The 15,386-nt window shown below is 33.5% G+C and overlaps 1 protein-coding gene across 7 annotated transcripts in view; it reads left to right on the plus strand.

Moving 5' to 3' along the window:
* The first annotated feature begins 439 nt into the window (after window positions 1–439).
* Window positions 440–15,386, plus strand: part of LOC140663681 (disks large homolog 1-like) — a 265,116-nt gene continuing 250,169 nt past the window's right edge. For 2 of the 7 annotated variants that reach the window (XR_012046306.1, XM_072888036.1), the window contains exons 1-2: window positions 443–1,575; window positions 7,038–7,118. Coding sequence is in view for 5 of the 7 variants with exons in the window: in XM_072888036.1 (XP_072744137.1) it covers window positions 1,476–1,575; window positions 7,038–7,118 (181 nt within the window). In the remaining 2 variants the exon portion in view is untranslated. Of the gene's footprint in view, window positions 1,576–7,037; window positions 7,119–15,386 lie in introns of all 7 variants that reach the window. The other 5 variants (XR_012046307.1, XM_072888040.1, XM_072888039.1 and 2 more) reach the window with 4 other exon arrangements.

The following is a 15,386-nucleotide window of genomic DNA, read 5'->3' on the forward strand; positions in this document are numbered from 1 at the left end:
GTTCCTGCCCCACGTGGTGTATGTACGTTCGCATATTAATCGTGTCATTCATTTTTTACGCTCATTAACTATACTCATATATTTATACGTGATATTGTTATGCTACATCTTACGTACAAGATTGTCATTTATTTAGAAGACAAAAAGGGAAACATTTATTATCATCTAATGTTGTAATATTGATAGATTTGATCTTGATTATGAATAAGATTAGACTTTTTTAATAATCTCTCTTTTTATAATTGCAGAATCATTAAATGAAATATTTTAATAAATGGTCCAATTGCTGAGATATTTAAATAACATATTTAGTATTTTTAAAATGTTATTATTGATAAAGGAGAATATGTATTTTAACTTTTGTAACGAAGTCGATACTTGTGCTTATGTTAAAATTAAAACTATTATGTTGTAATTATATTGCAAATATGTTATAATTAAAACAATATTATCAATATTAATATAATAATAGTGAAAGCACAGCAATGTTTATATATCTGTACGATAAGTGTATTAACGAATTTAAATAATTTTAACGCAGCGTCGCAAATTTCTGTTTTACACCGTACACATTGGCCGACTCGTGTCATTAAAGTTACATATACACATATAACTATGTACGTATGTCGTCTACGCACACGTATGTATGGATCCTTCTAATGTAGGACGCAACCGACAAGACTAAATTTAGGATAAGATGCAGCAGTCGAATCTCGAAGCGTGCCCACGCTTGTCGCTAGCGTGACGACTATCGGTGCGATTTTTTTGTCATTCGCGCACATCTTTCGTCATTAGTCGCGAAAATTCTTTGATCTGTCTGCGAAGATTCGCCTCGACGAGCATGAAAAGAGAGCGACTCGTTTTCGTCAGCAGTTGCGACTTGAAAATCGCGGGATTCGCGTTCTCATAATCTTCGAGTGTCACGTGTCATCGAACACCACGTATTATAATTATAAACAAGGCAAATAAATAGGAACCGACTTGGCGGATTGCCAAGAGATGCACTATTGTTATCGCTAGTATTTCGGGAAGAAACATATATATATATATATATATATATATATAATTTTTTAGTGGCTCTTACCACTATCTCTTTTTGTCGACGTTCATTTCAATTAACGTTTATATACGCGTGCAAATATAGCTGTCTGAATTTAAAATATTACATCATATGTGCGGACATTCTTTTCAGAGTGATTTGTCAAACTGGCTGCTATCTGTTACGGTCGATGATCTCGACCATTTCTCTGTCTGGCTCGAGTTTCTCGTAACTCACATACATGTACAATTGCAAATACTTTTTAAAATTATTATTTCAAATGAACGATGAATTGTTTGGTCGCGTTTGAAAAGTTTAAACATTTTGTTTTTAATCTCGTGCAATGTGCAACGTAAAATTTTTCGTGATAAACTTTGAATTATTTTTCTAATTCGAAAAAAACACATATTAATTCAGTATACGATATATTTTCGACATGTGGGCACCGATGATATCTGTCATATGGGTTATTATGTATATGATGCAACGAAAAATAATGGGAAATCTGGACCACCAGACATCGAAGAATGTGAAGGGTAAATTAATTCAAATTGTATTACACATTTATTTTTTTTGAATTCTATTCCAAAGTCGACTTTTTATTTGCTCTTTTTTTTTCTTATTAAGTATAATTCTAACATAAACATAACAAAATTTAATTAATTAATCGCACTCTAGACGATATGTTAGAAACAAATAACATTATAAAATACAAGAAGGAAGTAAGTACACATAATTGTGCCAAATTTTTTAATAAATTTAATTTATGAAAAATTTCTCTTTTGTGAATTAATTCATTTTTGCGTAGGGCTATTTAATAAGCGCCAAATATTTGTCATACTGATAATCGATTACGAGCGGCTGAATGATTATAGAATTACGCGTGCTTGGTACGGCGAAACGCTGAAAGCTGAAACGCCTCTTCTGCGATGATAATGAAATAGTCGTATGCCACGTGTGGAACTCATTGACCGTTTCGCAACAGAGATTTACGAGCAGTCCTACAATATGCAGAATTCGGCTGCAGCACGAGCATGCAGCGGAGGTCGTTATGCGACTTCTGTCTCAATATCTATGTTTGCATGTAATTTACATGATTTAGATGCAAGGTCACGTTAAGCTCCCTGGAATTCGATATGCAGTTTCGAATGTTGTATTAGCAGATTAATTGAAAGCTAGCTGGACGCGAGAATGCACGTTAATTGTTTCTCGCCTTCGATATGGCACGTACGTCGAAAAGCCTTGCTTAATATTCTTTATTAACGTATATTAAATGAAATGAGATTATACATATAGACAAAAAAATTATATATTTAATAATCATACCGTCTTAAAAAATTATATATTTAATTATCATCGTCTTCACTGCTACTTTGCGATTAATGCTACAGTCAAAAGAGAAAAGAAAAAGAGAGAGAGAGACAGAGAAATCTCATTTTCTATTATTTTACACGCAGCTTGAATGTGAATCTAAGTTAGTGTTACGTAAAATAATATTTGGCAATGTTTCAGATCGGTCAGTTTAACATACGTTTTCGTTGAAGGTCGAGAAAATTCTACACAATAGGTGTAAAAGTTTTAGAATTAAATGGAATTTTTATCAATTTATATTTTGAATTTCTCGAAACAGTCTTTTGTTCAAATTTTTATAGGGAAAATTTTGTAAATAAAAAAAATTTGCTAAATAAATTCGGCAATTTACGGATCATTTTTTTTTTTATTTGAAAAATTACGAAATGATTATGTCGCGTCAGAAAATTTTTTAATAGAGTTTTATTTGATCCTTATGATCTTTTCTTTCTTGCAGCTCGATTTATCGTAATCCTTTTAATTTTACATCAGCCTCTCTTGCGAATATTTCAAAAGACTTATTAATTCCAAAATGGAAATCAAGAAAACCAGGGGTAGACGAAGTTTAGGTAATGAAGGCAGAAGCGACGAGCGACGTAACCTTCGTTAATTGAATAACGCTGTGCTCTCGCGTATCTAGAAAAGTACCTTAGACGTGTTACCCTCTCTTTCTCTCTCTCTCTCTCTCTCTCTCTCTCTCTCTCCTCTGTTTTCTTGCTCATCTTCATTGCCTTCCCATTTCTCGTTCTCATCTCGGGTTCCTTCTCTTCCATTTCTCTTGTCTCTGTAACGTAACGAGACGACGAATTGTCGGTACGTCTGCTTAACAGAATACGAATGAGCTCTCGCTGTCGAGAAATAATTTTCATACGGCGTCAAGTCGATTTGCGGTTGAATATGGAATAGCGAAGTATGACAGAATGTTAATTAAGAGCAATGAAGTATACTTATTACATCCTGTTTACTATCTTGGCGTAATTCTCGACTTTACATAATTGAGCGATGTTATCCAAAAATCAATTAATTCAGAAATTAGAAATACACAGGGATGTTATACACACAACTGGGTAACATAATTCTTGGCTACATAATTTTTTAAACTCGAACTATTGGACTTATTTGTCGAGTTACTTATTGCACCATTGTTCATTGAGAATAAATAGCTCATTGAAAATAAAGATCGCGTTAATCACGCGATTCCGCGAGCAATTTGACATCGATATACGTCGGGTCAGGCGGTATTCGAAGTTCACGTGCTCATCACAAGTCTACGAGAGACAGATCGAACAGCTGACGTCTTCGCGCAGTCTCTCTCGTCGCTCTGCGTCGCCTACCTTGCCGTCTGTCTCCGAAATTCGCCACGGGGGTTACCCAAGCATGATGTAGATACACGCTATTCTGGTCGGCTCGTGACGTCGTTCTCGGGACATCCAGAAATAAACCCAAGTGGTAAGATGTTGGCTTCGTAGCTTCTCTGTCTCTTCGATTATGTTCCGTTTTTTTCTTCTTGGTTCGAACGAGGTGTCTAACGATTATTACATTGTGGACGAATTCACCAACAATCCATGGAAAATTTTAATTTTAGGTCAATGAACGAGTAATGCAACCTGATGCAAAGAGTTTCGAAATATACTTTGTGGAAAATAGTCGAAATCAGATCAAAATAAGTTTAGAACTCTTTTCAACATTACATCTTTTTGTATCTTTATAATACATTAATGTACATCAATCTCGCGAAAATTTCTTCCGAACTGATCTAGAGAGACTGTACGTGAACATAGATTTCGTAATCGAGCGCCACAACAAGAAAGATCTCTGGACGATCTTGCCATACGACGTTTTCAAGGCCTTTTATTTCCGCTGTCGTAAAATCGCATTATGCTTCCCAATAGCGGACGGGCGTTGCCGATCGATTTACTCGATTGAGAAAGGGGAAAAAAGTTCGCTGTAGCGCGATAAATCTTGTCTATTTTCTCTCAGCTACTCTCATATAGTCATTTTTCTTTTAGTTTCGCGGTTAGTAGTTTGAGATCCAATTGCGCACACTTTCACTCTCCCTTTTGTTTTATTTATCACAATAAATTTCTGTTTTTTTTTTAAATTGATAGATTTTTCATCATTTAATTCCGCTTAACAGAAAAATATAATAATGCAATATATAAAGCTGAGATATATTTGAAGGAGAAATTCGAATAAAATAATGTATGTAAAAAAAAGAAACTTTCACATTTCTTTTAATATCACTAAAAAAGAGATTACCAGTCAAAAGAATTAAGTAAATTAAGAGCTTTCTTCAGGCGATTGTTTGAATACGTACTAGATCCGAAGAATGTTACGATTATAGGCACAAATAAGAAAAATTTAATTAGCGTTCTGCTATTCCGCTTTTCTCTCCTCTGGATATTCCTTGGATAATGAAGTAACGCAGCCAGCCAGCTGGCCACTTGCGGCTACCGGAAGAGCGGGTACAGGTAGGACCGGAAAATGGTTGGAAGAACGGTAGCCGTTGGTACACGCTGCGACTTTGCTTTATTTTCTTTTTCCCTTAAAGTGGATCTCGCTCCGGAGAACGACGAACGCTTTTTCGCGGCTGGCTGCATCAAGCCGGCTTCTTCTTCCTCTTCTTTACCTTTCTTTCGCTCTGATCCCGCCTTTCCCTGCACCCTTTCTTCTTTTTCCCTTTATTGCGTTTTATGTCTCCCTATCTCTGAGGTACCTGACATAAATATATTTCCGTACGGCAAACGGCGTCTTTAAACTTCGCGACCCGCATTCCACGTGCATTTATCCCCATATAAACGCAAGTGAGTTTCTTATCTGTTAAAATATTTTTTTATATACTTCTGTAATAATCATAAGTGCATTAGTTAAGAACGGATAGTATCGAGTTTGATGCTAATTTTTTTTTACTTTTATTTTTTAATTTTGTAACAGAAAAAGTTTAGATATAATATAAAATATAACGTAAAACACATTGAATTTACATTTGTTAATGGTATCAATTTAATGTTTATATTTATAAATTTTTATAAATTATTTTTTAAAAAATAAATTGAAGTAAATAATAAAATGCGGAATGTTGATAAATAAAACAAAAATTTATATGTCGGCATATTTTTATAAAATATTGGATTGATCAAAATTTTTTCCTTTTTTGTATGACTCAAACTAATAAAACAAAAAATGCAAACTTTTTGATTAATCCAATAAATTGAATTTGTTTTTCAAACATGTCGTACTTTGATTGTATTTTCTAGAACGATTCTAAATCGAGTTTTTTTTATACAGCAACGGTTTATAATACATATAATGCCGATTTATAACGACTTATTTGATGATAGCAAGTCGCCTTTATGATGGCATCATGGCTTGCACGACTTTTATAATCATAATCAGCTTTTAAAGAGTTTTCAACTTTATCCTCTTTATTGCGAGATTACGACATATTTTTCATATAAATGTTTCTTGTGATAAATAGTTGATGCAACGAATTTCTCGAATTTATTTTGTATAATCTGACCTATATGACATTAAAATTTAATTATTTTTTTCATTCTGTCGAAAGCTTAGTTTTATATTTTTCAGTTATTTTTTAACAATATATATAGCTTTAGAGCTTAATAAATTCTTGATCAAAATATAAAATTGGTTATAATTTCGATCTGATTCGCAATTAATGGTATCCATCGACTTTTTTCAAATAAATTTACTTGTCCATATATATTTCATGCTAATAATAAGTAAAAAAGTTTCTAGAAAAGTATCATGGAATCAGAAACTAATTAGTTTGTCATGAAATGGGCAACTGATGTATAGAGATTTACATTTCATAGTCTCATAAATGTTGAAATGTAGGTAGGTCAAGGTTGTAAACAGAATCAATTTCACATGCCATTAACTTTTTTGCGACATTTATACGGATGATTATTATCATTTCTTTCGTGACTGCATATGCATAAAATTTGATATTAGGCACTTTATATGTACATATACAAACGTTACTTTACTTGATTTCTACATTTTGAGTACAATTCACACGTTTATATTACATTATATCATAAATTGTTCGCGATATATTACCTTTATAATATAAAATTTAGTTTTATATTGTAAAAATTTTTTACTATAAAAATATTATTATAGATATTATAAAAATATCTATATGATATAACGTATCGAGCGAGAAAATTAAATTTTTTTTATAGAGATAAAATACGTGAAATTAGTGACAGCTTTTTTAAAATTATAGGTAACGAGTAAAAATCGAAAAAGTCGATTAAGCGACTTTTATTTCCTCCATGAGGAAATCGAGAAAGAAAGAGACGATTACGTAGCACCAGGATATAATGTCGTTTCTCTGTGACGTCATCGTTTAATGGGGTAGCTACGTAACCTCAGAGAACGTGAAACTAGGTCAGAGGTGCAAGCACGGGGCATCAAGTCTGCAGTTATCCTATTTTCTGTTCTTATTTGATAAAAACTTATTTTAAAAGAGATAAAAATCTCTGTACCTCTTAAACTTTTCTTATAAAACGAAAATTTTATTTAATTGAATATTGTAAACATGTTTGATTCATTATTATAATTATAATTTATTAATTGAAAAATAAATTTTTAATAATTATTTTATTCATAATTCTTGTTGCAGGTGAGTCCAATCGCTTTGTCGACTATCAGGAAACTCCTGTAACTGTAGGCTTCACGCATCGTCCAGCCCGAAAGAATGCAGGTACGATAATATATATTACTTGAAGAATATTATTTGTTTCATGTTGAATTTATGCTTGTTTATACTGTTTATATCTAAGCAACTACTTTTCTATTTTTTCCATTTTGATACATTGTACATATATATTTATAATATAGTACAGGGTGTCTAGATACATCCTGGAAAAATATGGAAAACCTGGGAATTCTCAGAGATGTTTTTTTTTTTTTTTTTTTTTATATATAAAAATCAGGGAAGTTTCGTAGAATTTTATTGATTCAGGAATTTTTTCGCAAATTCTCTTTTTGATAATTTTGCTATCATATTGTAAACAGCCGTGCGTGAAACTGGCGTCTCACTTTATGGAAACTCATTAATTTTTTTTGTCGTCTAGCATATTTCGTGCAATTCTATTTGGGTATGTATGAAACTGCATCTTATTATTTGTGGAAACTTATTATTGATAATTTTGGTTTTATTTTTAATAGAATTCTTGATATATATAGATTAAACAAATAGTGCCCGATCATTAAAAGAAGACTCGGGAAAAATCGGGACAAACTGAAGTGTTAAATTCACTTTATTCTTCGATGATTTTTTTAAACATTCTTACCAGATTTTAAGCGCTTGAAAGTACTGCAATAGTTCTACAAAAGTTTTATGCGTAAAAATTAATAGAATATTAATTATACAAATTAGATCGCTCAAGACGCCAAGCATACAAATAACGAGATGAGATCATATTTCGATTGTTCTTTAATTGACTTTAAATAAGATTTCGTATTATTTTTTGTGTGCCATTCTACAGACACTTATACTTTCTGAACAGAGTTCTAGTATGCATTTAATGGCCAAAACTATTTATTTAATTTGTGAAGAATTCTAGAACTATTAAAAATAAAATCAAAACTCTTAATAATTAAGAGTTATATTATTTAGCCGAAACAAATTATGAGACACGTTAAAATTCGCAAAATTTATTTTTGCAAACATCTTATTGCGGCGAAATTGCTCACAGGGAAAGTCGAATCACATCACATTTTTTGCTCCTTTATTGAGTTTTATGACTGTCGCAATGCATGTGTAACGCTTATGACTGGTCAAGCTGCACTATTTTTCATTACAACGAAACTACAACATGCTTGTTACCATAAAAAAAATACGCCGTCACACAAGTAATAGAGCTATTAAATTTGAGTGCAGCTGCATTGTATGTTTTTTTTGTTATATTGCTTGTACCTATATTATATCCGTACATAAATTTTCAAGTTTTTTAGATTTATGATTTTTTTTACTCTTTTATAGAAAATTTGTGTAAATTCTTTAATTTTATTTCATGCAAATAACTCTAGAAAAAATTTTTATAAAATCTTTTTTAAAATTCAATTTCTTGAGCTAGAAAGTATTTTTAATCTACTTTTATAAAAAAATTGATTTATGAAATATATATATATATATATATATATATATAAATATAAAAACATTAATCTCTCTATTAATATATATATATATATATATATATATATATATATATATATATTAATATATATTATTATATATATATATATATATATATATTAATAGAGATATATATATATATATATATATATATCTATTAATATATAAATATATATATATATATATATATATATATATATATATATATATATATATATTAATAGAAGATTACTGTTTTTATATTTAGCTCGAAACGAAGCGTAGGAGTAATTATGTGTGTTTTTTATATCATCGTTGTTGCTCAAGTATGGTGTCGTATTTTGCGTTTTTCGGTCAAAAAAATGGACTGTCTTTGATTATTCTTTGACGTACAATATATATTGTACAGCAGCTGCAACTGAGACACCCGTTGAGATTTCGTTTCGTCGGAGAACAACGGCAACGTTGTCTTTCTTATGATGGGACGGAGGCATGAAGGGAAACTCGAATGGTTATTGAAGGAAATAAGGTCGCCAAAAGAAAATTGCAGACTGTCACGTGAACCATTTCTCATACTTTGATTCTTTGTTGAGGCTCCTTGCAACACGAATCTAGCAATAAGAATGTATTGAGAACTGAATCTTTCGATTTTACAAAAAAAAAAAAATATTGGCTTGTATCTGTCATTATTCATTATTCATTCAACAAATGATAAAAGTAAACATTTTATTTTAATAAAAATAAGTTTATTACATATTTCCAACGAGTTTCTTTCTCTCTTCTCTCATAATTGAAATTTTAATTATACTTGCGGAAAATCATTCGAATGTACGTGCCTGCGCATTTGGTGCCTCCCCCCAGTAATTTTATCATCTTAAACTTAAACTTGTTTCCGATTGAGGTAACTAATCCTCGAGCAGCTAAGCTATAACGATGAAGAAAACGCGCAGGAAGGCGTATCGTTAAGTTAAATACGCACGTAGAAGGAAGCGTTCGTAGCGAACCGCAATTGCTGCTTCTCCGACGAACGATTTTCATGAATATTCATTTCCGCATCCCCTTATGAGCGTCGTAAACACAGTTAGCGTTCTTACGCGAAACGCGAATTTATACTTTTGTTTCCACAGCTATGTGCTTCTTTAATTAACACAGTTCTGCTATTTTTGTTAGACGGAAATTGTCTCGTTTAGTATATTATTTTTTATATAATAGATAGATATCTGTATATCAGTTATTAATAACTGTTATTAAAACAAACTTTCTCATCGTCAAGTTTGATAAATATTTATCAAGAATAATTACATTTCTCTTATCTATCAATGTTAATGAACTAAAAATAAATCAGCAGAGAAGTTAGTAGCTTCTTGTAATAATTTCAAGCGCCTTTCGAGTGTCATGTCAGTGAATCTTTCTTGGTTGATATCCTGCAATGTACTGTACCCTCCACTAATGCTTTCTTGCTTGTTGACCTCCTTCATCGTCAAGGTACTACTCCGAATTTAATTATCTCGTAATCAATTTATTTCACAGTTCTCGTCGAAAAATTGATGTAATTATCGGTCCCAGTTTGATTCACAATAACATTCGTGGAATATTAATTTACCGTTATATAACTGTATTTTTTCTACAGCTGCATTTTTAAAAATTCTATTATGTATTTAGGATAAAGTGAGTACGTCGGTCTGATAGATTTGATAAAATGTTAAAAAAGTACCTAACACTAATAGCAATAATACTATGTGCGTTGTATATGCGAACGAGGTTGTACGATGAGTGAAATTTTCAATTAATTACTTATTGTTTTTATGGTATTTATACCCTGTTTTCTGTTCTACAAATCTTGCTTGGTCACAGAAAAAGCAATACTCTTTTATACGTCGTGGTTATACATTCTCTGATAGGCGAATTTCTTGCTGTGCTTCTACGGGGCTATCTAGAGACGCGAAATATGCGGGTAGCGCGTACAACTTACGGGGTCGGTCGAATCTCCGTCGTCCATCGTATTACAGTGAAACGGTGCAGCTGCAGTTGTACCGTCACTCGGACTGCAATCGTACCGCACTGCGGCCTCCTGGACCGGATTACCTGTCAGCAGGGTGTAAATGGCACCGGCTGCTATTGCACGTAAATCATAGGCGTCGTGCCGCCAAACGTGCGCTTCATTTTTCCGCAACGCCGGGAATTGAAAATACGGAAGCAGCCTTGGGGCATTTCGAAATACGCTTGCGGATTGCAACATCAGATACGATATCGCGCGTATCTTTCTTTTATTGCTTACAACGTAACAGTGTGCGCGTGTGTGAACAACTATTCTCTATATTCTCGTTCGTTGTGTTTTCACATGGAATGCACACCTGAGGAGATTCGCATTCCACTCACGATCTGTCTAGTGTATTAAAGTTGTTTGACTTGCGTGTTATTTTATTTCTCATCCGCTATTGATGCATCTTTGAACATCCTTGTGAACATATTCCTCCTGCCGCTTATGGTTTATCAAACAGACTAAGCCCTTTGCTATACCAACAGTTAGGGTCGGGTAAGCTCTCGGATTAGCGAGTCTCTTTCTTCGTTGTTGCGCTTCCTAGATTATAGTATCAGACCTATGATATGGACGAAGAAAGAAAATTTACTTAACGTTATAGTTGACGCTAAACTGACATTGATGCTAAACAAAGATTTTCATTAAATTAATCTCGGGCGTATTTCCATCTGTATTGAAATTTACGTTACAAATACTCGCAATCTCACAAGTCCAACGATTACATACCCTCGAAGAAATTAACGATTATAGTACACGTGACGCAATTCGAGTCATTTATTTCGAAACCATTCGCGGATCCTTCGAAACGATTTCTGGATTCAAGATCAATGACGAGATCGATACAGTGCGAGGACGGCGCAATCCAATGCAGTATTAGGGCTGCGACCTAAAATGCTGAGAAATCCGCTTTGCTTTCGCTGCACTTTTCTACTTTTTTCGCACTTTGTGTATCTTATTTAGCTACCGTGAAAAACTGAAGCACGGGATTGCCGCGGTTTACGCTAGCATCGAGTACGCGTGGACCGGCGGTGAGAATGTCGCTCTGCGACATAAACGAGAAATATAACGATGAAGGAATGCGATTTGCCACTGTGGAAATACACGGGGTGATACGACAAAGAGAGTAACGTGTATATATAATTATTTTTTTTTTCGAGAAATTAAGGATGTAATATGAATACAGTACTGCCAGTAAATAGATTAAAATTTTCGCGTAAAATTATTCCAATTAATGGTGATATCAATTTAATTATTTAATATATAATTGTGAGAAATTTAATATAATTGTGAGAAAAATAATAAATATTCGATATCTGATGTAATCGAGGAACGTAATGGATAATAATTAATCTAGAAGCTTAACTTTGCAATAGTTCCTATATGTATCCAATTTTTTATTCATTATGTTGCAGGTTGATTAAGCGGATTCAAATATGAAATGGTAGTATGCTCTTTTTGGTGAAACCGGTTCAATTAATGGCATACGAAATATCGTGATTTCAAATATTCAATATTTTGTGAAATGTTTGATGAAGAATCATTGAATCATGCTTGAATATTACCATCATTCATAATATATAAAATTTTAATTATAAATCAGCTGAAATATCGAGATAAAAAAATAAAATAAAAGGATTATTTTTATTTAGCTTATCTTGAATTACTTTTAACGTCAGGTCAAATATTTAATCATGGAAAAATATCGATATTTTGAAACGTCAGCCATAATTTTTATAAAGTTTGCAGCGTTCTAACGTAAATTTTATGCCATTTCTCGTAGATGGTGTGTTGTTGCGGCGCGAATAAATCTTTCCTTCCGAAAGGTAAGTTTAACGTCGCGATCTTTGCGAATGCGACATTTCGCGAGAAGCGTTTCTCAGACTTTACGACGCTGCGCTTTTTATTCGTGACTTACGGCTCGGCGTACAAGTTGATTCATTTATGAAGGCGCGAGGCACTTTCGCGGAGACGTCTGGGCGTGCTCGTCTGCAACGGTCAGGAAATCGATTTCTTCAGCAGAATCTTAAATATCATTTCTTTACTCGCGCATTATGGCAGTAGCTTGCTTCGGTAAAACCCTAGAGGGCAAATGAAATGAGGCGGAATAAAAATTGCATCGAGAGATGTAAGAGGTTTTCCCTATGAAAATATCCGCAAATCATATTTTCCCATGCTTCTATAATATGAATGACGCGGATTTACCGATTTGCGATAAAGAGCCTCTAAATATTAATTACAGATGTGGATGGAAAAAGAATTTTTTAATCCACGATCAAAAACGTAACAAAAAAAAAAGAAAAAAAAAACTTCGAGGCGACGAATCACGTAACGCTCTCTGTGATTTAAGCTATTGATAAAAGGTTTAACGTAATCGTCGTTAATTAAAGTACGAATATTTCGTCGCAATTACCACGTTTATCATTTCGATCGAGAAAAAAATCAAGAGGTATACGGGAGCGTCAAACGGGATGTTAAAGTCGATCGTCGAGCTTTAATGGATCGTTAACCGGCAGCGTGTTTCGTTGGGTCAGATTTATCGGCAAAGTTTTTGGCGTCCGTCAATGACACACAGAATTGTGGGAGCAAAAGGTAGAACAGAGGAGGGAAAGAGAGAGGAGGAAAAGCTTCGAGAGCATCAACTCGATGGAACGTATTGATTACTGGATACTGGAAATAGTCGTGACTTCTGAACGAATTAAATATTTCTTGCTTGATGCGTTCTTTTAAATATTTGTCGCTCTCCTTATTGACGTTTTGTTTGTTTACAGATTTTTAAATACTTACTGTTAAGCAACTATATTATTATTTATATGTTATTTGAATGCACGACAACGGATTTCATTTAATAAAAGTTTGCGAAGTTTGAAAGAAGAAAAGTGCCACAGGCCTCTCGAGATTCTCAGACTCTACTTGACTGTCAAGCGTTTCGAACGCTAACTTTATTCGCAGTAGGTGGACATCAATAATAATGTCAGTTCTCCAATCTAGCGACACATCGCAAAACTTCTTCGAGGTTTTACGGAGAGAGCATTCAATATGGCATACGGAAAGACCAGAAGCTTGAAGCTCTCAAGTTTCGTGGCATCTTCCAAACTCTTGTGCATCGTCTACTTCTCCGCGCATATAGATCGTTGTATTCATTATTCCGGTGCTAAATCGTTTGTGAGTAATGGTCGTTGTGAATCTTTCCTCGCATGACTTGGGACTTCCGTCTAGGAACTCGGCTTGCACGTTTAATCTTTCGAGCCTGCTCAAGCAAATATTTCAGGAAAAAAATTAATTTCTCTTTGGAAAAAAACATCTTTTCAAAGAAATCCGATGTCAACATCGGCGCGAGAGTTTTTAAAGTTTCTTTTGGGAGTAAAATAGAAATATCAGCAATAAGTGCGCTTGTAAACATTCCGAGAATCTCTCTTTTTATTTTTTTTTTTTTTTTTTTTTTTTTTTGTAAGCTCAATCGACTTTAGGATTTGATAAAATTTCAAGAAAACGAAAGAAAGCGTGAAAACAATTAATCTACTTGAGAGTTTCGCGATCATTCTTGTTACTGGTCTTTGTTTGTATTGTGCACGAACGAAGTGTATTAAACGCTTTTTATCTGATTTTCTTTTGTATCTTCTACAAAGGGAATCAGCCGACTATAAGGTCGGTCTGTGTTTCGCGTCAATTTCACGTACAGCTTGCGGCATTTCGTGAAAGAGAACGTTCGAAGAAATAAATTTTCTTATCGCGGCTCTTTAGCTCGTTTGCCAGCATCGACAGATCTTGTAGCGAGATATTGATCGCAATTTATAAATTATCCGTAGGATTCAATCTATAAATAGAAGTACATAAATTATCTATTAGATTCTTTTTTTGTGTACATGTCTATGTTTATCGAATAATTTTCTAAAAGTTATTGATAAAGAAAATTATTATATTATGTATAACTTAACATCATATACCTATATTATATGTATAATACTTGTTTTTCTGTATGTGAACTGATTTCACAAACTTGAATCATCTAGAAAATTTTCCTTTTTCTGATGAGAAAAATAATGTTATATATATAATTTTTGACTTATGCATTTTTCCATATTATAGGAATAGGAATAGGTGGTCAAGTTGGATTAAATAATATATAAATGCATATTTATCGAAAACTAAACTATAAACTAGAAAATATTTATTGCGGCTTTATTTTATGCGATCGTTTCAGCGGAAATTTCGTCCTGATATTAGCTTGACGGGAAGAGAGTAGTATTTTGAAGTCGTATTGACCGAGAGATTATTTTGAATATGCGCGTTGCAACACTATATTGTCGCGATGCAGGTGCAGGTAAGACGGTCGTATAGGCGCGTGAGGGCCATATAGCGCAAATTCTGACGCCGAGATGTACGACTAGGTCCCCTATCTGGCAGATACTTCGGCCATAAATTCGGCAGGAATGGGGTATCGGTATATCGTACAGATACGAGCCTCTATCTATGCGCCTACCCGTCTCCTCCTACTGAATACCCCAGAGGCCTCCACGTCCAGTAGGGGCACCCTTCCTCCTCTCCATCTGTATTTCCCTCTCACTACCACCATTACTTGTCTACTACGTGCATCTTATACCTGCATCCGATCGTATCGTCGCTCTCACGCGTCTCTGTTCAATTATTTCAAGACATCGAAGAAATCAATACTTGTAGAGAGAGAAAAAGAGAGAGAAAGAGACTGCACTTTCTTAATGCATATTCATTTGGATGGAGGGTGGCAATATTTTTTTTATCGTCTCTATATCAGTTTATAGCGATCCGGTGGCGAATAGAATCTCTTATCATTT

Source organism: Anoplolepis gracilipes, chromosome 3, assembly GCF_047496725.1.
Source record: "Anoplolepis gracilipes chromosome 3, ASM4749672v1, whole genome shotgun sequence".
NCBI classification, from domain to species: domain Eukaryota; kingdom Metazoa; phylum Arthropoda; class Insecta; order Hymenoptera; family Formicidae; genus Anoplolepis; species Anoplolepis gracilipes.